This window comes from Pelophylax lessonae, assembly GCF_965119305.1.
Source record: "Pelophylax lessonae genome assembly, chromosome: 3".
Classification (NCBI taxonomy): Eukaryota; Metazoa; Chordata; class Amphibia; order Anura; family Ranidae; genus Pelophylax; species Pelophylax lessonae.
In genome coordinates, this window is record NC_138770.1 from 184,610,451 (window position 1) to 184,633,089 (window position 22,639).

The 22,639-nt window shown below is 42.7% G+C and overlaps 1 protein-coding gene across 12 annotated transcripts in view; it reads right to left on the minus strand.

Moving 5' to 3' along the window:
- Positions 1–22,639, minus strand: part of TRIP12 (thyroid hormone receptor interactor 12) — a 288,722-nt gene that overhangs the window by 112,477 nt on the left and 153,606 nt on the right. For all 12 annotated transcript variants that reach the window (XM_082249184.1, XM_082249183.1, XM_082249179.1 and 9 more), the window contains 7 exons: positions 18,485–18,580; positions 18,300–18,392; positions 18,018–18,179; positions 4,386–4,454; positions 3,552–3,717; positions 1,343–1,460; positions 1,006–1,162 (listed from right to left, as the gene is read on the minus strand). In XM_082249184.1, the coding sequence (XP_082105310.1) occupies positions 1,006–1,162; positions 1,343–1,460; positions 3,552–3,717; positions 4,386–4,454; positions 18,018–18,179; positions 18,300–18,392; positions 18,485–18,580 (861 nt within the window). The remainder of the gene's footprint in view (positions 1–1,005; positions 1,163–1,342; positions 1,461–3,551; positions 3,718–4,385; positions 4,455–18,017; positions 18,180–18,299; positions 18,393–18,484; positions 18,581–22,639) is intronic.

Here is a 22,639-nt window from a genome sequence, read left to right on the forward strand (position 1 = left end):
CTTGCCACTTCCAGGATCATTTATTACAGTAGAGGGGGACAAAGGATGTTCCTTATCCTCTGCTCAGTCAACCCGACTGCTTGCAACAGCCCAAGGCTCCCCAGTCATATAGGAGAGCCCAGAAATGGCAGCGGGAGGGCAGCTGTAGCCATGATTGTGGTATAATCACTTGCTACCGACTCTGTACAGGTGCATCCAATGGACTGGAAGTGGTTTGAAAAAATAGATGTGAAATTACCCAAAATGGGAACAGGAAAAGGCTACTGGGAAAATTGTTACTGGTTTATATATGTCAGCCAAATTTTTCTTCTGTTTATTTCTCTGATAGGATATGAGGAGAGATGCAATTTTGTCTCCTGGGCAGAATGGCAATCTTGGTACAGTGAAGCTGTGCCAATTTCAGCATCATTGTAACATCACAGTCAGACCTAGCAAACAAGCCTGTGTCAGAGTACCAGTTTCTATCACAGGCTTCTTGTACAGTTGATGCTGTGACAACTCTCCTTTAGCTGTTATTTACACACCAGTTTTCATAAACTTATTGCAGAGTCCTATGTTTCTAACATACATTCATCCACACGAGAGCTCAGAGAAAAGTACAAGGTTAAAAACAAAGAAAAGAAAAAGTTAAAGCAAAAAAAAAAAAAAAAAAAAAAAAAAAAAAGGTAAACCAGCAGCAGCCATAACCTTCAAACAAATGACAGCGTAATATTTCATGTTGATCCACTGCGTAAATAGCTATACAAAAATGAAAAATATAGCCAGTACATTAATAAATAAATATATATATATATATATATATATATATATATATATATATATATATATATATATATATTTTTTTTTTTTTTTATTCACACATACACAACACACAAACATACGTACACATACGCACATTGTACATGAAATTGGTCATGCAAATTCATGCAAAACATGACAGACATTTAGGGTGTTGACTGGGGGTAAAAAAGGGACACTAACTATGAAACACAGAAATCTTATTACCTCAATGATGCGACTATCAATTCGGCTGTACGGGTGCCAGAGACCGCGGTCATCCCTCCACTGCCAAATCGCTCCATCTGTATTTTGGGCACTTCCTTTCTTTAACATTGTGTCAACTGCAAATATTCCTTCCTTCGGTAAGCATGGCATCAACTCACTAAAATATAATAAATGGTGTCATTCAATACTGGAACTGCCTAACAAATCTTGTATCTTGTCTCCAGCATTAAACACACCAGCGGCACAGCTAATAAAGCCGCACAGTTGACAGCACGCATGAAGGCAATATCCTATGAACATAATGGATTATGCAGGCAATTAAACAAGCAGCACTTACCATATGAGAGAGGTGAGTTCATACAGCTCCTGGGGGCTTCGTGGGACCAGGTCAATTTGCTCCAGGCAACTACCATTTGAGGCCCCACATAAAAGGAAATGCAAAGTTTCTGCTATGTCTGAAGAGAGGAAACAAGAGGTTTTCAATCAGAAGATGCAGACAATCTGCAGCTACTGAGCTTTTTCTAGACACATATTGGGGGAGATTTACTAAAAATGCGCAAAATCTTGTGCAGCTCTGCATAGAAACCAATCAGCTTCCAGGTTTTATTGCCAAAGCCTAATTAACAAGATTAAGTTAGAAGCTGATTAGATACCATGCATCGCTGCAATAGATTCTGAGTGCTCCAGTTTTAGTTAATCTCCAAAGTTGTCTATGGATTTTACAAGTTGTGTTTAAATATGCAATGTTACAATGTTTCTTTAGATTTAGCAAAACTATAAAAAAAAAAAAAAAAAATGAAGTCCAACCTAAACACTGCAATCAGACAGGCCCTTGCACTACACAGTTGAAGGTAAATCGAAATGAAACTGAAGAAAACTGTATAATGTATGGCCTTCTTAATAAAACTCAGATAAAAAAAAAAATTAGTTGAATACCACTGGTGAACGCTCAAGAGAACACCAGCCATTTCCGCCCCAAATCAGCAGGAAAATTAAGAAACGTCCTGCTCTGGAATGCTACAAAGCTCAAATCATTTGCATTTAGGGAAAAAAAAATGAAACTGCTATAGGTCAGAAAACCTCTTAAAAATGGAGGGTCCAAAGGTGGCTACCAATCCAAGGAACGACTAGAATTTTGCAGGTTTCAAACTCATTTCAACTCACAAAATATGCCATAGCATTAGCTTTATGAAAGCTCAACTGCAGGCAAACTAAATACACAGATGAAATACATACCCACTATAAATTGGTATTTCAGCCCATCTTGTCCTGTGTTTTGTGGCACAACACTCATGTCTAGCAGAGAGGAGACCTGATTTTTTTTTCTTCTGTAGTTACAACACTTACAGTTCCCCGGCACGTGACTGAACAATGATCCCGATTATCTCATCTCTCTGTCACTCTGCTCTTTCCTCCCATTAGCAGGTCCCTCCACATGAGCATTTCAACACAAGTGATCGGCTCCTTGTGGTGTTCTTCCTCTCTCGCTGTGAACTCTGCTGTAAGCTGCATTCATGTGTGTATTTTAAATCTGCATTAAAGTGAATCTCCACCCTTGAAATTAACTTTCATCCCCTTGATCGCTTACTACTGAAATAGTTGTTGCCTTACTTTTTCACTTTGCAAAGTTTTCGGCCTGCCTCGCCATTCCTGAGATCCCCTAGGTGAATGACAGTGCCCCTGGTACCTTCTGGGATACGGTACATGCATAGCCTAGGAGTCAACAGGAGCACTGTACGTCATTCAATTCAGCAAAGTGTGGGAGGGGAGAAGGGAGGAGAAAGCGGGCCGGTGGGGTATAAATGGAAGACTGCAATTGAACAAGTTTGTCTCCCAATGATGTCACAGGTGAAGATGGCGGCGTAGGACACAAGCAGCTGCTGCTGAGAAGATAATCTCAGCAGGATAATGCTGGATCCGTGGTTGGTGAATATCTGAATTGAGGACAACCCAGCATCAGGTAAGCTGTGGTGCAGCTGGGGACAAGGATGAAGATCCTTTAAATTTCAGCTTTAAAGCCCAACTCCAGTGAAAACAATTTACAAAAATTCACCCTTGCAGTGATATCCCCACTCCAGGAGTTTTGCGCTCGTTATGTCTAGGGGGGGGGTTTCAAAACAAACAATACAGTATAGATTCTTTGATCCAGTACTCCTCTCCTCAGCCAAAAGCTACAGTCTGTGGGTAGAGCCTCAGCATCATTGCGTACAATAGAGCACCGATAGCCCTGTATGGTACACCGAGGAGGCTGGCTTGTGACTGGAAGCATCTGCAGCTTACAGAGCAGATTCAGGGGACCATTTGCAGTGCTTTGGGGAGCCTGTTGAACACAGGAAGGCGGCAGTTAACTCCTTAATCCTCTGCCCCTAGACCTGGAGTGGCCCTACTGCAAGGGCGGAGTTTTTTTTTTATTTTTCTGGAGTTGGGCTTTAAGATTTCATCCACTAAAAACACAGAACAAATTTGATCAAAATATACCCCATGTATACATGTTGTATAAAAATAAATAAAAATACAAGAATGCATGGCGATCAAAAGAAACATACTCTGCTTCATGAGCTGCACGGCCAGCGTGGGGCAGTTGGAACACATCAAAGAGAACATTCGGACCACCATGATGAACATGCCCGAGCTCAGGATTGGAGGCGTTACTACTAGAAGCTGCTGGATGTTGGTGAGCAGATCTCTGGAAGCCACTTGCTGGAGCAGATTCTGGATGGCAGGAAACAGTAGTAGAGTCTCATAAATGCTTTAATGATATTTCAATGTATAAGGCAGCAAACTTTCCTGGAAATCACCCACTTTTTTTTGCATGTGAAAAAATCTGCTGTAACTAATAAGGCCTCTTGCACACTGCACTAAAAAAAGCTCAGTACAGTGTTTTGTTTTACTGATCTAAAATGCAGCCCAATGTTTACAATGTGCCTGTACAAACAGGTGCGTAAACAAGTGCTGTGTATTCTTCAGTAAAAATTAGATGGAAATATCTGCATTCATAGTCAGTATTTTGCACCAATACGCACAAATGTGCGCATATAAGCATAAATGTGAATGAATTTGCCCTAGGAAGATATTGTACACACAGATGCGTGAACGTGCATAAATATGTGCCAATATGCGCAAAACAAATGCCTGAAATTACATCCAAATAAAGCAGATGCTCAAACATTAGTACCGTGTGCAAGAGGTCTAATTCTGCAGTGCATACCATGTAATGTAACAATGAAAAAAAAGGGAACAAAATCCTTGCAGCGGATAGCAGGGACTATGAGCATTAGCCGATCATTCAGCATTAAATAGTTAGTTATAGGTAGGATGGTAGTATTTATTTGATGAAGAAAGAAAGCAGCAATGAAGTGTTACTTCCTTGATATCATTACCTCTTCATGCTGGAAGTTATCTACCAGACGTGCAAAACATAGGCAAGTGCTTTCCACAGACTTCTTATCCTACAACAGAAAGAATAGGAACAGAACCTTTATTAGGCATTACTTGAAAACCCGTCAGAAAATTGGAAAAATATCAGCATAAACAAAATAGATGTCTCAGCAGTATGATTTTTACCAAAGTTTAAAGAACTGCTAACAGTTTACTGCTGCACAAATCCTACAAACACATAAGGGGTAATTGTACACGGAGCTTATACAGGCATTCAGCCATTTTTATGCCTGCAAAAACACCTCTAGGTTAGCCTATATGGCCATGCATCTAAGGAGGAGCCTTTACAGGCACAAAAAACCCCCCAAAGACATACATTCTGGAAGGAGCTTTTGAGCAGAAAAAATATTATATCAGTCAGTCCGTATGCAAGTAAACAGAACTAAACGTGCACGTATGTGTGTAAATTTATTCCAGTGGCCAGAAAAAAATGCATATTCTGACCAGTAGAATGTATTTACGTGCAAACGTCATTACGTGCATACATACCGTAAATGTAGAGGAAATTTTTTTTTTTGGCAAATTCTGGCAGGAAAAAAATGCTGCTTAGTTTCATAAGCCCTATTGGACCACTAGTTGTCTAGGGCAATAATGAATGTTAAAATCATTTTTAACTAGAAAGTTACTTCAAACCCCCCAACAATATATATTCTCTGAAAGCAGAGCAGAGCAACTATACAACTGAAGTCCATCTGGGAAAAAAAAACAAACAAAAAAAAAAAAAACACAACCTCAAAGAGGATCAGGGCCTCTTAAACAGCAGCCTTGTGGCCAAATAAAGGAAATCCGCTTAATAACACTTTGTAAAACGTGTGCACCGATGACTAGGTGGCCGCCTTGTAAACCTGCGTCACTGACACCTGAGGACGGAAAGCTCAGGAGGCACCAAGCGCTTTAGTAGAGTTCGCCTTGACAGGGAAAGGAGGAACCTGACCCCTGATGGAATAGGCCTGAACTGTCTGTCTGATCCATCTGGAAATGGTCGCACGGAAAGTGAACAACCCTTTGAGGTCCATCCGTGAGCACAAAGAGTGACTTCTTGAAAGACTCATTAGCTGCCAGGTACACCCTAATTGCCCGGACCACATCCAAAGCATGCAAGGCAATTTCCGTTTGATGTTTAGCAGAATGGAAGATCAGTCCTTGGGATAGCAGATCCTCTCAGAGGACGCAGCCAAGGAACGTCGGTCGCCAACCGCATCAGATCGGCGTACCAAGCCCGGTGAGGCCAGTCCGGAGTCTCAGATGATGTAGAAGGCTTGGCAGAAGCTTGAGAGGAGGGAAGGTGTAAATCAGAAGATATGACCCCCCCCCCCCCCCATGGGGTCACCAAGGCATCTGTGGCATCCAGCAGAGGATCCCTTGACCGAGCCACAAACCTCGGCACCTTTCTGTTGAGCCGAGACGCCAACAGATCCACCTTGGGGGTGCCACACCAGAAAGACAGCTGATGAAATGCCTCCAGATGAAGGGAACACTCCCCGTTGTCCAATGCCTGCCGACTGAGGTAATCTGCCTGCCAGTTTCCCACCCTAGGAATGTGTACGGCGGAGAGGGCTGGAATTAACCGTTCTGCCCACCTTGGAATGCCTGCTACCTCCAGAGCTGCCAGGACACTTCTTGTGCCCCCTTGGTGATTGACATAAGCCACAGCATTGTCCGATTGAATACGCACTGAACAACCCTGAAGATGAACTGTCCAATGATCCAGACACATTTTGACCACTCGGAGTTAGAAGACATTGATTGGGAGTCTGGACTCTTCCAGCTTCCAGATGCCCTGAGCAGAATGCTTGCCAAGGATGCCTCGCCAGCCAGACAGGCATCCGTGGTGACCATTGTCCAATACAAAGGGAGGAAGGAATTTTGTAGCGGAAGCACGAAGTCACCATATCAGGGACACCTTTGCGCCCCGACTGCCGGATCTGGTTGTCCAGAGACTGCTGAGACTTGTCCCATTTGGTCAGAATTTCCCTTTGCAGGAACCTCGTATGGAACCGCCTCAAGAAAGGTAGACACCATCGGGCCCAGCACTCGCATGCAAGTCGGGAGGGATGACCATTTGTTGGGGAGCAGGAGGTGAATTGCAGCAAGCAATTTATGAAGTTTGTCCAGAGGAAGGCGCACTTTGGCTAAGGCTGAGTCCAGAGTCAAGCCACACAAGTAGAGAGAAAGCGCTCACAGGAGCAGGCTACCAGATCCTGGTAGCCTGCTCCTGTGAGCGCTTTTTCTTTCTACTTGTGTAGCTTTCTTCTGTTGCCCCCTTCCCAAGGGTTTTTTTCTACAGCAGCTCAGGATCAGTCAGGCACTCTTCATCTATTGGTAAGCACCGGATTTAATTTTGTGACTGAGTCCAGAGTCAGGCCCAGATAGTCCAGCTTTGTGGATGGAACCAGAGCAGACTTCTGAAAATTCAGAATCCAGGCAAACTCCCGCAGTTTGTATTGTGATCTCCGGGTTCTCCACCAGAGCAGAGGGAGAATCTGCTTGCAGAAGGAGGTCGTCCAATTAGCCCAGTACCGCAATCCTCTGTTGGCGTAGCAAAGCTAGCACCGGGGCAAACTTTTTGTGAAAACCTGAGGAGCAGATGCGAGACCAAAGGGTAATGCCACAAACGAATAATGCTCCTTTCCCCCAGCAAAGAGGAGAAAATGCTGGTGACTGGCACATATTGGAATGTGAAGGTAGGCATCCTTGATATCGATCGAGGAGACGCAGGGATGTCACCATCATGCAAATGGACTCCATTCTGAACTTCCGTACCCACATAAAGCAGTTTATCCCCTTGAGGTCCAGGATTGGATGCACTTTGCCTTCCTTCCTGGGAACTGTGAACTAGTTTGAGTAAAAACCCTGAAAACCTTCCGAGGTCGGAACCGGGACAATCATCCCTTGAAGGAACAGGTCTTGTACCACCCCAAACAGGCCTTGTAAGGGGTCTGGGGACAGGCGCAACATGGAACCTTGTTCTCGGGTCTGGAGAAGCCCGATCTTGGCTTGCCAGACCAGGTTTGTTTGAATCCTCTAGAAGAGGCCCTGAAAGGCTTCGAGCCCTTGTCAGCCGACCCTGAGGGACGAAAAAAACATGAGCTGAGAAAGAAGGCCCACATCTACATTGAGGTTCCTTGCCCTCAGTAGCCTGCGGAAGAAAAAGTACTCTTCCACCTCCCACTAGGGCACTGTGAATACCGGCCTCATTGCCGAATCAGCCAGAGTGTACATAGTGCGGGCCACAGCCTCCGCCTTCCGGTCAGCCGAATCCTTAAAGGCCAGGACTCTTCAACCGGAATCATGGTTGTCTTGTTTAATCTGGAAACCTGAGGGTCCACCACCGGTGGCACAGTCCACTTCTTAAGAAGGGACTCCTCATAGGGGTAACGCCTAATGGAGCACTTTAGCGACAATTCTGTCAAAATAAGCAAGAAAAGGAAACGCCTTTGCCGCTTTGGATGGCTTGCGAGTGCCAAAGGGCACCTACAGTTACTCCTCACCATACCATCAAACAGGCGGGCACCGCTCCAGACAGGACCCCTCTCCATCAAAATGGGGGGCTGTCAGCCAGGAGGCGTTTAACTCGCAGGGTAGCCCCTATCCAGTGGGGCTATGTAGCGGCCGACCTAGCGCGGAGCTGAGGTTTGCACCCACTCGCTGGCCTGGCTAGACTGGGGTAACCACTAGATCTAGATTATCCAGCCCGTAGCCCAGTTCGGCAATTGATTGTACATCTCACAGGAAGAAAATGCAGGAGAAAATTTTTTTTTATCCAAGAAAAATCTTGCCAGGACTAAAGATCCCAGCAAGGAAATAGGTCCTGACTAGGCAGAGTGGCTATAGCAGAAAGAGGGAGTATACCCTCTGGGAGTGCCCATGGGTGTAGCCAGAATTCTTTTCTGCCTAGTGTCCTACTCCTGTAGGGGGCAGTATAACCCAATGGTTATTAGGAGCTGTGTCCGTCAACGAACGAATGAGAAAAAATTATAGTGCACACAAAATTACCCAATGTTTTGGTAAAATATAAATATGCATCAAGTACAGCAATAGCAAGTGTGTCAAGATTTATTATTGCGCATGGCTGCGAAATGGTGACTAACTACAATATCTAAAACTGTCCATAGGTGATGCTTTAGAAATCTTTACAGGTTTATCAGTTTAGAGTTGTTAGTGAATTATGATCCAGAACCATAACTCTTAGGCCTCATTTTTTCATCATTTATCAAATGCATACTTTCAGAAAAAAAAAAAAAAAAAACCAAACACTAAAATTAATTTCATGCAAACACAATTACATACCCAATTTTTTGATAAAATATAAAAAATGGGGTTGCGTCAAGTAAATAGATAAACATGTCAAGCATTAGGGCTACGTTTACATCTAGGTGTTGCTATTTTTACAGGTGTTTTAAAGACGTTTTTTGGGCGTTTTTTCAAGGCAATTGTAGGTTGACAAGTGACCAATGAAAAAAAAATAAAAACGCCTGTAATATGCCAAAAAAGAAGCTCATGTACTTTTTTGAGCGGCGGCGTTTTGTTTAAGGCGACAGAACACTCAGATGTGAACAGAAGCCATTGAAATTAATGGGATTTGTCTTGTTGGGAGTTTAGAGCAGAAAATCGCCCAAAAACGCCTAGATGTGAACGGAGCCTAAAATAGTGTGTGTGCCCGTGAAGTCACGAAAAGCTATGGCACCCAAAATTCTCCACACGCAATGCTTTAAAGTCCTTTACAGGTTATCAGTTTAGTTAACTGTAAATTATTGCCCTAGAATTATTGCTCTCACTCTGACACCGCAATACCTAAAGTGTGGCACTATTTATGCTTACGCTGTGCGTTTGCACTGTGTGTACTAATATGCTTTTAAATTTATTTTTAAAACACTTTGTTTGCTTTATTGCCATTAAAAGGAGGCTAACGAGCTCTATGTAAAACCATGTGCAGGAAAAAGGATCTCTTTATGAAGACATCAGGGGGTCTCTCCCTTGCCACTAATCAAGCGCATATCAGGCTTTATCAGCAGCTACCCCAACTACAGCAGCTTGGAAACGACTGCTCTGAACACGGAAGTGACAATGCACAAGGCTTCCAGGCTCATTAGTCTCAGGGGGATAGGATGTTCCCTGATAACATTCTGTTGTGCCTGTGGCAGTACTTTACTACAATCTCAGGCTTCCTGGAGGAATGGAAGAGCCAAGGAACCATTATGCACCTTCAAAGCACCATAAAAGTGATTGGGTGGTTCTAGAGACGCTTGGAGTACTTTTACCTGAAAGCCTTTCAGGGGCTCTAAAAATAAATACCATGCTCATGGCTGCAGGAGAAGCTGTGAACTTGCTTTAACCCCTTATATACCAGAACGTTTATAAATGTACCTTAGTAGACATGGAATTAATCACAGACACGAAACGCACACTTTGTGAATTACTTGCATTTTTCATAATAAAAGGTGTAGTTTGAAAGTGCCCGAACACATAAAAAGACATACATACAGACATACAAACTATGGATTACTAATCGTCTGCTCCCCCCAAAAAAATATGAATTTTGACTTGCCTGTGAATTCCATATCTTGGAATAGAATACAAGACACAGGCAAAGCATTAAGAGACCCTGGGTTAAAGGCTGGCACCATCATGTTTGGTTACTAACAACATTTTTAAAGACTTTCTGGATAGTTCTGTATAGTTTTTTTTCCTTTCTTGCTTACAAAAACAAACAAAAAATGCTGTATGTACAACGTCGGCATCTAATGAGATCAGTACGGAATGGTTACCGTGTATTGACATTTATGTATTCTGCTATATGTTTCATGTATCTGTATATTGTACATTTTGTGCATATAGCAATAAAATTCCTTGAAAATTTTTAAAAACATGCCCACTGGGTGCCTCCCATAAAACTCTACCACACTCCGCACGTCCTCAGTTTTGTAACAAGCAATGCAGCATAACTAGGGAATGTAAGGGAGAGTGGCCCATGTCTTGTTTTACAGGCAAGTTAAAATTCCTCTTAGCTTTTTTGTACAGTAAGTCCACCTGGTAGTATTTTGAAAAGGTATGAATAGAGAGGGGAACAAGTAGAACCTTACAAAAAGCCGATACCACCTTAAGAAGAAAGGATGGTCTTGGGCGCAAGATTACTTTGTCATTGGGAAGGATACGCAACGTCTGCTTACAAGACAGCCGTTAATTAATTTCTGACAGACACGAGAGCAACCAAAAGGCCTCTTTACAGGAGAGATTATCTAGGGGAATATCCCTGATGGTTTCAAAGGGTGGTTACTGCAGGGCAGACAGAAACAACTTGAGATGCCAAGGAAGCACAGGGTGCTGCAAGGGGGCTTAAGATCAGTGTGTATAGCTTTGTCTTTTAGCAAAGGGAGTTTTAAACTATACATGATACTTTTTGATCATTTATGTTTATTTGGGTGGCGGTGTACACTTGAAACCTCCTAATTAAGTGTCCTTGCATGGCAAGACCACTTACTGTTATCTCACATATATATATATTCTAATATAGGCAAATTTACCACCCTAACTCCTCCCACAGTTTTTACACAACATAGACAGTAATATACCGAAACGTGCGGATTGTTCCTGATTGGTGTGCTATTACTTTGTGGAACATTTTGCCGAATGGTTCACAAAATATCTGCGTTTTTGTGGCGAAATTGGTCTCATAGGAATGCATGGCGGAATGTTCAAAACTAGAATGGGAGCTGACAAAAGCTAGAGTGGGAGCGAAAAAATCAGGACACGATTTCTAAACTGCCACCACTCCCTCATTTTCAAACTCACTACACAAATATTATATCAAAACATTCAACTATCCCTGCTGCCACTAAAAATGTCCACGGCTAAGCCATAGTCCTGATAGTTTTTACAATATGACCATTTGTTTGTAACTCGCGCCACCCATTGACATTCATTGAAACTCCACTCTAGCCACCTCAAATTTGAAGGGCAATTTCTAAACTGACTGTGCCTTCATTTTTAATATTTCAGAGACATTCTATGCATCTAAATGTAGGTCTGGGTCTTGTGATTCTCACAATATAAAGCTTTCACTGTAGGATTTACAAAACTACAACCGTTTTAAGATGGCAACCGCCAGTGAAGTGAGCAAGTTGGAGCAGTTTGTTTTTAACCGCTCTTCTCTGCCCTTGCTGTAGAGTGAGTTGCCATAGGAACCCAGGTGTGTGAGCAGCCAGCAGAGTGGCAAAAGCTAGAGTGTGAGCTGAAAAATCAGGACATTATTTCTAAACTGCCACCTACACAAATCTTATATATCAAAACGTTCAGCTATCCCTGCTGCCACTAAAAATGTCCACGGCTAAGCCATAGTCCTGATAGTATTCACAATTTCTTAACTGCTGCCACTCCCACACACTGCAAGAACACTTCACACAATTTCCCTGGAAATTGTATGTTTTCTAGTTGAATTTTGTTACACTTGTTTTCTTCCCATCTCAGCCAGCAACCTTTATTTCAGTGGGTTTTTACTTTTGGTCTATAAGACTATATTCTGTTGCACAGATTGTGATGCACTTCTTTATCAATAATAATAAATGGATTTTTGTAAGATCTTACCGTAAAATCCTTTTCTCTTAAGCTCATTGACAGACGTAGTCTTCTTGATTCTCAAGAGCTGGGTTATGTTGTCTCCGCAGGAGTAGGACTAGGCAGAAAGACAAAACGTTCTGGCTCCACCTTAGGGGCAGTCCCTGAGGGTATATCCTCCCTCTCTCTGCTACAGGGAATCAGTTCTGTTTTAAAGCAGTACAGAGAATTTAACCCAACCCAACTCAATGATAGAGGGGCGGGTACTACGTCTGTCAATGAGCTTAAGAGAAAAGGATTTTACGGTAAGATCTTACAAAAATCCATTTTTCTCTATCGCTCATTGACAGACGTAGTCTTCTTGATTCTCAAGAGCTGGGACATCCAGAAGCAGTGCCACAAAATGAGGGGTGGGATTGACAGAATCAAAATCCAATCTAGAAGGCCCAACCGGAGCCAACCAGAAGTATCAAAGGACTCATCGAGAAAAACAGATGAGACCTACCCCACAAATCCTCGAGGTAGACCAACAGTCTCCTCAAACAGTGGCCTGCAGGAACCTTGCAGCCAGAAGAGGCATCTGACGATGCCATCACATAAACCTTATACAATATTGTAAAGGTATGAACCGACTAAACAGTCGCCTTGAAAACCTGAACCACTGACGCCTGATGGCGGAAGGTCCAGGAAACTCTAAGCGCCCGAGTAGAATGCGCCTTAACAGGGAACGGGGGATCCCGACCCTTAAATAAAATAAGCCTATACCACCGTCTGTCTGATCCATCTAAAGATGGTCGCAGCAGAATAGGCAACCCCTTCTAGGGCCATCCGTGATCACAAACAGTGAATCCGTCTTACAAATTGAATCCGTAGTATTCAAGTATATCCTGATCGCCCGAACTACATCCAAGGAATGCCATGCAAATTCTCGAGGATGATTGGGCTAAGGACATAGGAAGGACAATACACTGTCCTTATTCAATGAAACTTTGAAATCACCTTAGAAGGAAGGATGAATTCGGATGAAGAACAACCTTATCCCTATGAACCACCAGATCTGGGGAACAACAGGATAATGCAGCCAGTTCTGACACCCTGCGTGCAGAAGTGATAGCCACCAAGAAGACCACCTTCTGGGATAAAGTAAGCAAGGGAATCTCCCTGATATTTTCAAAGGGAGGTGTCTGAAGAACCGACAGCACCAAATTAAGATCCCAGGATGGTAACGGCGCGTGCACTGGCAGAGCCAGGTGTCGCACCCCCTGGATGAAATTCCGCACCAAGGAATGAGTAGACAAAAGCTTCTGAAAGAAGATAGCAAATGCTGAAACCAGACCCTTGATAACACTCAAGGCCAGCTTCTGCTCAACTCCCTGTTGCAGAAAGCCAATATTCGGACTACCGAATAAAGATGTAGATGGAACCCAAGGGATTCACATCACACAATATAAGACTTCCATGTACGATGATAATCTTTCTGGAAGTCGCTTTCCTTGTTTTAACTAGAGTAGGAATAACTGAAGCTGACAATCCCTTGTCCTTCAGCACCTGGGTCTCAATAACCAGGCCGTTTAAAACCAGCGATCGTAAAGCAGGATGGAAGATCGGTCCCTGAGACAGTAGATCCTCCCTGAGAGGAAGTCTCCACGGGACGTCCGCCATCAGTCTGACCAAGTCGGCGTAACAAGCTCGACGAGGCCAGTCCGGAGCTGCCAGGATTACTGGAATTCCTTCCTCCTCTATCCTGCGAAGAAGTCTTGGCAGTACTAGACAGAAAAAAACTGATTCCCTGTAGCAGAGAGAGGGAGGATATACCCTCAGGGACTGCCCCTAAGGTGGAGCCAGAACGTTTTGTCTTTCTGCCTAGTCCTACTCCTGCGGAGACAACATAACCCAGCTCTTGAGAATCAAGAAGACTACGTCTGTCAATGAGCGATAGAGAAAAGAGTATACATGTCATATAAAGTGATAACTTTTTACTTCACTCTTTTCACACCTTTTTCATTATTTAGTATACAACTATTTATACACACTAATCTATGCATACTTACTATACACCCTCTTTGTAGTTTCTCCATTTCCATCTACTCTTGGTGTCATCATGGGCCATGCTGACTTCTAAGTTCCATCTGTGCCTTTTTGCCCTCTTAAGGTTTTGCTGAGCCTTGAAGGCCATATTTCCACTGCTACAGGGAACACACCCTTGGTGGCCATCATTCAGAGGTCCTACAGTTTTTTAGTTTACCTTTGAAGATTTTTAGGGGACTGGTTTTAAAATCTGTCTTCTGGGGTTGACTATCCATTGATGTCTTTGGTGGGTTTATTACTGTATTAGGATACTTGGTTGTCCCCCCCCCCCCATTTCAGATTGTGGTCAAGGGCCCATTACTCCTAATCCAGGAGGTGGTAGCTGAGGCAGTCCGCTTTTCAGTTGTCCACTTCTGGGATTTGGATCGCAGAAAAATGCTGGGTAGAGCATTTTCGTCCATGAGATTATCTGGCTTTGTTACTTCAAGGCTGCGTGACTCTTGGTGGTTGTTTTAGGCCAAAGCTGTGCCGTGGCAGTTCAGGATGTTAATTAGGATCTTGACTTCCTTGGGTGACCATGTTCCCTGGACAGTGAGGGACTAAACTCCTTACCACCTTGAAAGGTAGGTATCTTACAACTTTCAAGGGAGTAATAAGGAAGGAAAAACTTCTCTATGGCTAAAACTAGGCTGCAATTTCACCAAGTTAGGGAATTCTTGTTCTAGGATGGACAGGAACATGGGTAGGTCGAGAGAAGGAGCATGCTTGTTCCAAGTCTCAAAAAGATGTGTTTTTGAGAGCTCATGGAGGAATTACCTGCAAATGATCTGCCCTTGAAGCAGACTTCTGTGTCCAGGTCCAATTGTTAGCATGTAATCGCTCCATTAGCAATTATATGAGAGTGGATGAGATTGGCTGCTTGAGCTGTCAGGTTTCCATTGCTTTCAATGGGTTTCCTCTCACAGCTAATAGCGGGGAACCCCTGACTCTGGTTCCCACATGTAAGCACACACAGCCCCATTTGTAAGCGTGCATGGGGTCTAAAACCTAGAGTCTATAAATATTTTGCCTGTGTCTTGTACTGTAAGATTAAGATAGTTCTATTCGTATACCATTTACATTAATTTCAGATGAGCTTAACCACTTGCCGACCGCCGCACGACTATCTACGTCGGCGGTCAGCCCCTCACAGGCAAACTAACGTAGGGCTACGTTGTTTGCTTGTGAGGGTCTAGGGAGCGAGCGCGCGCCCCCCGGGGCGCGCTCCCGCTCCCGCGTGGTCACGGACCCCCCCGCGCGTGTGACCAGCGGACCCGATGTCCGCCGGTCACTCGGCGATCGGCGGGGGAGAGGGAGAATGTCAGGCAGCTTGTGTAAACAAACTGCCTGTCATTCTCCTCGCTGCAAAGACACTGATAAAACGGATCTGGTATGTAGATCCGTTGATCAGTGTCCTTACAGCTAGAGCCACAGCCAATCACAGTAGAAACCACGCCCCTAGGGACACACACAGCCCCTCCCTTCCAAATAAAGTTAACCCCTTCACTACCAGTGTATTTTTACAGTAACAGTGCATATGTATAGCACTGATTACTGTAGAAATGTCACTGGTAACCCCAAAAGTGTCAAAAATGTCAGTCAAGGGTCCGATCTGTCCGCCGCAATGTCGCAGTACCGCAAAAAAAATCGCAGATCGCCGCCATTACGCGTTAAAAAAAAAAACAACAAAAATGACAAAAATCTTTCCCTTTGTTAGTAAACGCGATAACTTTTGCGCAAACCAATCAAAATACGCTTTTTGCGATTTTTTTTACCAAACATAGGTAGCATAAAATAAATTGGCCGAAAATTTTTAAAAATTTTGATTTTTACATTTTTTTTTGGGGGAATTTCATATAAAAAAATGTGAAAAATATTGTTATTTTTGCAAAATTGACGCTCTTTTTTTGTTTATAGCGCGTGATCAAAAAATCGCACAGGTGATCAAATACCACCAAAAGAAAGCTCTGTTTGTGGGAAAAAAAGGACGTCAAATTCGTTTAGGTACAGCGTCGCACGACCGCGCAATTGTGCGTTAAATTCACGCAGTGCCGAATCGCAAAATACCCCCTGGTCGGAATGGGGGTAAAATCTTCCGGGGCTTAAGTGGTTAAACATTTAGCGGATGATTAAGCACCAGAAGGCGCCAAAAAACTTTTGCCATTCCACATTAAGGAAAACAGAGCCGATTTTACCTACTATTAGGATCAGGTATTCTGCAAAGATTTTGGCAAAAGCACAGCAAACAAATGAGACTAAAAAGGTACATAAAAAAAAAAAAAAAAAAAAAAAAAAAAAAACGCACCACACACAAGGCCCCAGGCCATTTTTTTTATATGGCCCTCGCACCTCTTCTGCTTCTCTACCACTGCCGTCTCTGCCCCCACCTTGTCTCGACAGTCAGCAACAGAGGACAGAACTTTTTTGCCAGATCTTGCACTTCTCTGTGCATTGGAGACTGTCCAGACGGAACACCATGGTAGAACCATGTTCTGTCTGAGCAGCCTCCAATAAAGTTTCTTGTGGATGATACCAGCAATGTGTGACCCTCCTTTTCAACTTGCATCTTCTGCACCCGGAGTGCGAGTGGGTTCTGTGCGACTCTACACCTGCCTTTTGCAGCTTAAGTCTTAAGATTTTACTAAAACTAGTAATAATCAAATGCAGAGGCAATTAACTCATATGATAAAAGAGTAGATACATTTTTATAGTCTTACAGATATAACAGGCCCTTTGAGGGCAAGCATAATGTTGATGTGTCCCGCGATGAAATGGAGTTTGACACCCCTGCCCTAAAATGTTCAGAACAAGCAAAACTAAAAAAAATAAAATAAAAAACGAAAAAAAAAAAAACAAACACAAATGATATTCATGGAGCACACCACCAAAAAACCCTCTGCTTCATTTCTCAAGTTTATAAAGACCATCAAGCGGCTTCATTAGGTTTCTGGCACAAGGTTTGTGGGGATACAAGAGTTAAGAAACATTTCATGCATTAATTCAGGATGAAAGGGAAGAGGAATGCACATAAATAACAAAAACCTTATTCTCGCAGTGAAGCACGGTAGGGGGAGCATGATGGTTTGCAGCTGCATCGTTGCCTGACGTTTTGCAAAGCTTGCCATCACAGGCTGGGGAGAACACGGTTCTAAGACCAATGGTCTCCCCAGGTCAGAAGAAAATAAGGATTAAAAAAAAAAAAAAAAAAAAGCACCTGCAGATACCAAAAGCAGTTTTGGGAACATTGTTAATTTAAAAACCTTTTATGACCCCACAAGAGGCTCACTTGAAGTGACTGGGAAACAAATTCTTAAAAAAAGAAAAAAAGCAAACACCCGCCTAGTTTATACAGCAGGCACCCTTATGCCATTACAATGCTTCCCCATTGATGGGAAGGCAACTGAGGTCTCAGTCAGATAATTTTTATAAAATCAGCTGCAGGAAATTCAATGCCATGCATAACATCTTTATGTTAAAGTGAAACTATAGTAAACTGTTGAAGTTTGCTGGTGGGTGGGCGTTTATTGTAGAAGAAATGCTGTCTTTTTTGCAATAAAAGCTCCTTTTCTACTAAATGTACTTTAAGCAGCACATGCCAGACTTGTGTACATTCTCAGCATGCCTTGGTGCTGGGATGACTTACCCCTGTGCACATGCAAAGGAGTTGTATCATCCCAAGCCTACCAATCAAGATGTCCAAAGATAATAAAACTGAAATACGATCAGGCAAATATTTCAAGGCAAACTTTTTACTTTTGAACAACTTTTCATTTAAATGAAATGTTTCCTTTTTGTTGCTGGATATATTACAGGAGCTCTGAATTCAACAACACTATTAAAACAACCTACTGGTGGTATATTTATTTTTCGACTTATGTTAATCATATATATATTTTACTGCTGGCTTTTACTCTAAACACAAATATTACACAGTTGCAACATCAGTTTCTCACCTGATGGGTCAATCTCTGTGTTAGCAGTGGCAAAGAATCAGCAACAAAGTGGAACTCATCTGGGCTGATGCTCTGGCAGCAGTTGGCTGCTATGGCTAAAGCATTCCTCTGCGCATTGATGCTGAAGAACTCTAGATACAGGAGGCAATCAGCAAGTCCTCCCTGTAAATTAAAAAGCTCATTAATATGTGCACATTTTTTTTTTTTTTTTTTTTTACAAATACAAGCCCAGATGACCGGTAAGGCAGCACAAAAATATAGGTAGCCAAGAGTGGTACTTACAGCTTGTAGGATGGCTTTACTGTGCCTGCGGGATAACATTTCCAGAGCAGTGAGAGCCTGTTCTGCTACATCTATACACTGAATGACCTGCAACTGTAACACATTTCAAACAAAGGGTAATCTAGCTGTTTATGTCAGGCCCAGTGCACACTATTCCAGATATGGAAGGACAAATCAGCCCCTACCTTCTCTAAAAACACAGGGATCGCATCAACAACCACAGCAGAGGACCTTGGCAACGCCTCCATCATATAGGTTAAGGCTCGACAAGCATGGTTCATCTGAAAATAAAATACCAGACACTTCTTATTTCTAGATAGAACAAAATGGATACAGCCCAAAATAAATCCTATGTACAATTAGTCTTTAATTGATTTAAAGTGGAACTTAACTGTATATGAGCACCACAAACTGGAAATTCTATTTAATTCAATATAACAAACAAAGCAAACTCACCCATCCATGCCTCCATGCTTTATTTTGTTGATAAATCACTCTGAATCCCCTCCCTCCCTTACTATTTTAAGTCCTGGTCACCTTGAGTAAGAGCAGATGATCCATGTAGCATTTACTTTCTGGAATCCATCTCCCCTTAGCTCAAGCATGCAGGCAGGAAGGTGCTTGAATGAGAAAGCGCCGCGCCACCTCTCCAGATAAAATAGCGGCAGCATGCTTTTAGTATCATCGGACACTATGGGGTTAAACAAAAACTAGCCCTTTATAGTAGATCACTACTGTAAGGGATTCATTTCTACTGTGAAAGATTATATATATATATATATATATATATATATATATATATATATATATATATATAATATATATTATATAAATATATATATATATATATATATATATATATATATATATATATATATATATATATATATATATATATATATATTATATAAAATTTTATATACCCAGAAGTAGGATATACAGGGTATTTTAACCAATAAGCTGTATGACGGGGGATGCAACTTAAATATTAAAGTAGTACTAAAGGCTGAAGGACTTTTCATGGATCTAATAATTTTAAATATCATATACAATACTGGTAAACTTTTACTTTAAGGGCCGGTTCACACTCTTGCGAGGGCGGCGATCGCATGTAATTCGAGCGCACTGCTCCTTCATTACATGCGATCGGATGTGAATTCAGCCATACACTTTGCATGGCTGAAATTCACACTGCACCCGCACAAAAGACGTACAGGACCCTTTTTTCCAGCCGCATCAGGATCGGATCACACAGTGGTTCACACTTATGCGATCCGATCAAACTGGGGGTGTCATTAACATTTAATTGACACCCCCTGCGTATCGCATATGGCAGTGTGCACTGCCAGATGTGCGTCTGCGATGGGGGAACAGGCTGCGAATTCGCAGCCTTCCCGCATCGCACAAGTGTGAACCGGGACTAAGGCTCCATTCACACCTGGGCGTTTTCAGCTCCAAAAACGCTCAAAAGAAACGCTTCCAAAACGTCCAACAAGTAAAACCCCATTCATTTAAATGGCCCCTGTTCACATGTGAGCGTTTTGCAAAACGCCTGTAGCTGAAAAAAGTACATGAGCTTCTTTTTGGGCTGATTACCAGCGTTTTTGATAGATGTCAATGAAAAACGCCTGAAAAAATCGCGGCAAAATCGCAGTAAAAATCGCGGTAAAAAACGCTACGCTCAAGTGTGAATGCAGCCTAAACGTAATTGTAATGCCTTCCATTACCTCCAGTCTATCATCTTCCAGCTTCTCGGAGTTCAGAAGCGGATCTTCCCTGCACAGAGCTCTCAATGTAAGGGTCCTTTCACACGGCCGCTCCGTGTGTCCGCAAATCATCCAATCCGTTTGCGGATGATTTGCGGACATAATGTAAGTGAATGGCACTGCGGGTGTCAGCGGAATACCACCCGCTGACACCCGATTTTCCTCCATTCAGTTCTGTTCCGTTTTTACAAATGGAACAGAACCCATTTTTTCTTCCGTGTAAAACACGGAAAGGAAGGAAAATCGGATGTCAGCGGTGTTATCCGCTGACATCCGCAGTGCCATAGACATACATTATGTCCGCATATCATCCGCAAACGGACGGGATGATATGCGGGCACACGGAGCGGATGACAGAAATGTCATCCGCTCCGTGGAAGAAAAAAAAAAAAAGTCCCGCAGCGGACCTTTCACACGGAGCGGCCGTGTGAAAGGAGCCTAATTGTAAACTTTTGTTTGTTTGTTTTTTTCCTTTTAAAAACAAACATGTCATACTTACCTGCTCTCTGCAAGAGAGCAGCCCTGATCCTCCTTTTTAGGGGTCCCCCACCAATGCTTCTGGCTCCTCCTGCCTTCAGAATGCCCCTATAGCAAAATTATGTAGCAAAAAACAAATTGGCCTGAAAATTTTTTTTTTTTTTGGGGGGGGGGGGGGGGGGGGAACGTTAAATAGCAGAAAGTGAATTTTTATTCAATTTTTTTCAGAATTGTCGCACTTTGTTTACAGCGCAAAAAAAAAAAAAAAAAAAATTGCAGAGGTGATCAAATACCACTAAAAGAAAGCTCTATTTGTGGGGAAAAAAGGACATCAATTTTATTAGGGAACAGCGTCGCACGACCATGCAATTGTCCGTTAAAATAACAGTGCCGAATCGCGAAATATGGCCTGGTAATTAAGGGGAAAATCTTCCAGTCCAGAAGTGGTTAAAATCTCTTCCTTCTCCTGCCCTGGACTACATGTCCCATGAGGCATTGCTCCTCACAAATTTACAAGCTCGCAGGCACTTACTGACATGTATGGACGGTGTACTGAACTGTATGTGCGCTGCACTGTTTTTCCTGATATGCAAACAAATAATGCATTCCAACTAATATGCAAGCCAACTAATTATGAAAATTGTTGACAACTCATTTTTAAATTTGGTCAATTATTTCAGCCATAAAACAAGTGAATAGAAACTATTTACTAAGGCTAGCAACATGATTAAAAATAAAAGTTGATTGAGAAAGTGTAGTTCTGCTTTAACAATGCTTTTAGACATCATACAAAATGTGAGGCAAAAGTTCATTCTTTTAACCTTAAGGTGAATGTAAATGATCACCTTGTAAAACCCCCACTAGTTGTCTAGTGGAATAATGAAAGTTCTCAAATGTTAAAATCAGTTTTTTTTTTTTTTTTTTTTTAAACTAGAAAGTTACTTCTAACCCCCTAACAATTTATATTCCCTGAAAGCAGAGTCCACCGAGAACAAAAAGATGGCTGTCACAACTTTTTTTTTTTTTTTATGTAAAGGAGATCTGAGCAGCAGTTTATTAAACTGGGGGGGGGGGGGGGGGGGATTGGATTGACGTACCGTAAAATCCACTTCTCTGATGTTCATTGACGGACACCGCTCCCAATTCTTAACCAGTGGGTTATACTGCTCCCTGCAGGAGTAGGACACTGGGCAGGAAAAAGCTCGACTATGCCTATAAAAAGTCCCAGGGGGTATACACCCACTCGGCTTTCTTCTGACACTGCTTGTAACAAAACTGAGTGCCTATAGCAAACTCCAGAGGGGTGAGTACTGTGTGCGTCAATGAACATCAGAGAAATAGATTATTATGGTAAGTCAAAAATCCTATTTTCGCTTTCGTTCATTGATGGACAAAGCTCCTGATTCTTCCCAACCATTGGGACGCTCCAAAGCAGTGTCAAACTTGAGGGGTGGGAAAACAGCAGAAGAAAATTCCCAAGGCTAACCATAGCCAACCAGGTAACATGGAGCTCAACCATAACAACTAGAGCTCACCTGAAAAAAATAAAAAAAAAAAAACAAACGAAAAAAGAAAAGAAAAACCAGGTCGTCTCAAAAGCAGCCAGCAAAACCTTGCGGCCAAAAGAAGCATCCGCAGATGCCAACACGTCCATTTTAATAAACTTTGTAAAAGTGTGCACACACTGCCAGATAGCCGCCTGCAAACCTGCATCACTAATGCCTAACAGGGGAAAGGCTCAGGAGGCTCCAAGCACCTGAGTAGAATGTGCCTTACCAGGGAAAGGAGAACCTGACCCCCTAATTTAGTAAGCTTGAATCCCTGTCTGATACATCTGGAAATGGTCGCAGCAGAAGCGGCCAACCCTTTGAGGTCCAACCGTGAGTACAAATAGTGAGTCTGACTCCCTAAATGACTCCGTAGTTGCCAGGTACACCCCCCCCCCCCCCCGATTGCCTAAACCAAATCCAGGGAATGCAGAGCGATTTCATTAGGATGTTTTCTTCCCTATGTCCCAGGCCTATACACAATGTCTTAATACAAATGGAAATCAGAGACGACCTTTGGAAAGAACGGACATGGATGAAGAACCACCTT